Here is a 2,125-nt window from a genome sequence, read left to right as displayed (position 1 = left end):
TCTTCCCCCACACGACCACATACAGTCCCAAAGTAGTGAAATTAATTCCAACAGGTAGCGTAGCACTGACAATAACATCATGGTTCGTTAATCCACTGGTTAACCAGCAACACATGCTACAGACACACTGGCCTCAAGCAGTCAGGACAAACAAGTACTGTGCTCCGGGGGAATCCAGCATTGATGAGCTGATCACTAACCGCCGCGGGGGCTTCACAGGCCGGCTGCTTGTAGGTTAGACCCGGTCAGGTAAAACAGCGAGACAGTCAAAAAAATTCAATTTTTACAATGGCACCAGTGGATGTCGGGCAAGCTCACATGAGTGCGCAACTGCCTGGATATTATGACCATTCAGGCAAATCCTTGAACTACTGCGTAAGACTTTACATAGTTGGAAAAAAAGTCTCACCAGAAAGAATTTGTGAGACTTGTATAAACTGAGCTGCTTCTGCATAGAAGCACAACAACATAGATACACCTCATTTATTGACCTTTCAGTCATGTTTAAGATGATAACACTGTAGATACGCAAGTCAGAAAACAAAAAAGCATGCCATGGCCTCTTTAATGTTATTTCTTCTTATTTTTTTAGTTCAGTTACTTGATTTGTTTCTTTTTATTTTTTAGTTTGTTTAATTTCTTGTTTGATTTGATTCAAACTGCAGATATCAGGCATATTTTTTATTTTTTCCCCCAAACTGCTGTTTCTAGTTTTGATTTTACACAAGTACTAAAGTGCTAAAAAAAAAAATCACAACTACAACTTGAAAAGTAAAAACAATAACCAACAATCTATACTGTAAAAATACAATGTTAATGATGTTTTTAAATGGGAGCAATGGCAATGTTAGATGCTAACACTAAATGGATGCGTGCGATGGGTGGCTAAGGCTACATGCTAACTGCATACACTAAGCAAGGCGGTACCTGTTGCCTTTGCCAGTGATGACGTCATCCTTTAGAGAGCATGGGGGAGTAAATGAGACAAAAAACACGCTAGTGCATTTTTACCAAGCGTTTGCAACTTTTAGCCAATCACACGAATGTCCTAACTTTTAACTAAAACAGTGTGTTAACAAGAAGTAACCACCTAGTGCCGTAGTCAACCACCACAGGGTCGCGGGCGGTGCCGGCGATGGCGTCATGGTGCTGGAAAAGCGCCAGGTTCCGCCTTCCTGCCTTCAGAAGCTGGAAGTGTTTACGTGCAGGAAAATCTGCAACCAGGTGACCATCACCACGGACACGTCGCATTTCAGCCAGTGTCAGGCTGAAGAGGATTTCTGTCGCTCTGTCGGAAAGAAAAAGACTCATGGCAACTTTACAATAAGATGCTAAACTTCATTCAGAGGAAACATGGATGAATGAAAAATAAAGTGTTGACATGTAATGAAATAAATACCAAAATCATTTCTAGTGTTTACATAAATACATTAAAATAAAGAACATCAAAAACACAGAACAGACCCAACTCGTATTTATCAACAGAGCTAACGTACTTAAGTACAAGTACTGTCTACATGAACGGTCTATAGGAACAGCACCTGAGCGTGGCCTCCAGCATTCTGTCGAGCCGCTTGTAAAATGGTCTGGAGGTGAAGTATCCACTCCAGTAATGGTCGTCGCGGTCAGCGTACGTAAAGAAGTCTCCACGAAGCGTTGGCAGAGTCGTTTCTGCTGCAGTCAGATGTCGATGAAGGGCCTCAAAGTAATCAGACAGCGTCCCAAAACGAGCCTGAAAACACAGCAGATGAAGAATTTAAAGGTTCAGCTAAAGTCACTCTTCCAACAGGCTGGTTTGTTGTATTTCTGAAGTTATTTGTTTCTTATATTTTAGTAACGTGGTGCTGATATATGTATGTTTGTATTGATCAGTCAGGCCTGTTCTGTCTGGCATCATCAATTATGAGTACACAAACGGCCAGTTTCACATATTTCACATTTTACTTCAGCCAACCTTGTACTTTGATATTTAAATGAATTTAAATTTTTTTATTTATTTATTTTTAGAATTTTACTAATCTAGCCAAAGGGGTTGTAAGCCAGTGACTTCTGTGCCGGTCCCAAGCCCGGATAAATAGTGAGCGTTGCGTCCGGTAGGGCATCCCGCGTAAAACCCTGTGAATCC

The 2,125-nt window shown here is 41.1% G+C and overlaps 1 protein-coding gene across 1 annotated transcript in view; it reads right to left on the bottom strand.

The window, feature by feature from the left end:
• man2a1 (mannosidase, alpha, class 2A, member 1) overlaps positions 1–2,125 on the bottom strand; it is a 26,743-nt gene that overhangs the window by 11,237 nt on the left and 13,381 nt on the right. The window contains exons 9-10 of the mRNA XM_020622457.1: positions 1,542–1,732; positions 1,091–1,288 (exon numbers count right to left, since the gene is read on the bottom strand). Of these exons, the coding sequence (XP_020478113.1) occupies positions 1,091–1,288; positions 1,542–1,732 (389 nt within the window). The remainder of the gene's footprint in view (positions 1–1,090; positions 1,289–1,541; positions 1,733–2,125) is intronic.

The sequence above is a fragment of the Monopterus albus genome, unplaced genomic scaffold, assembly GCF_001952655.1.
Source record: "Monopterus albus unplaced genomic scaffold, M_albus_1.0 scaffold281.1, whole genome shotgun sequence".
Taxonomy (NCBI): domain Eukaryota; kingdom Metazoa; phylum Chordata; class Actinopteri; order Synbranchiformes; family Synbranchidae; genus Monopterus; species Monopterus albus.
This window is presented reverse-complemented; position numbering and strand designations above follow the sequence as displayed.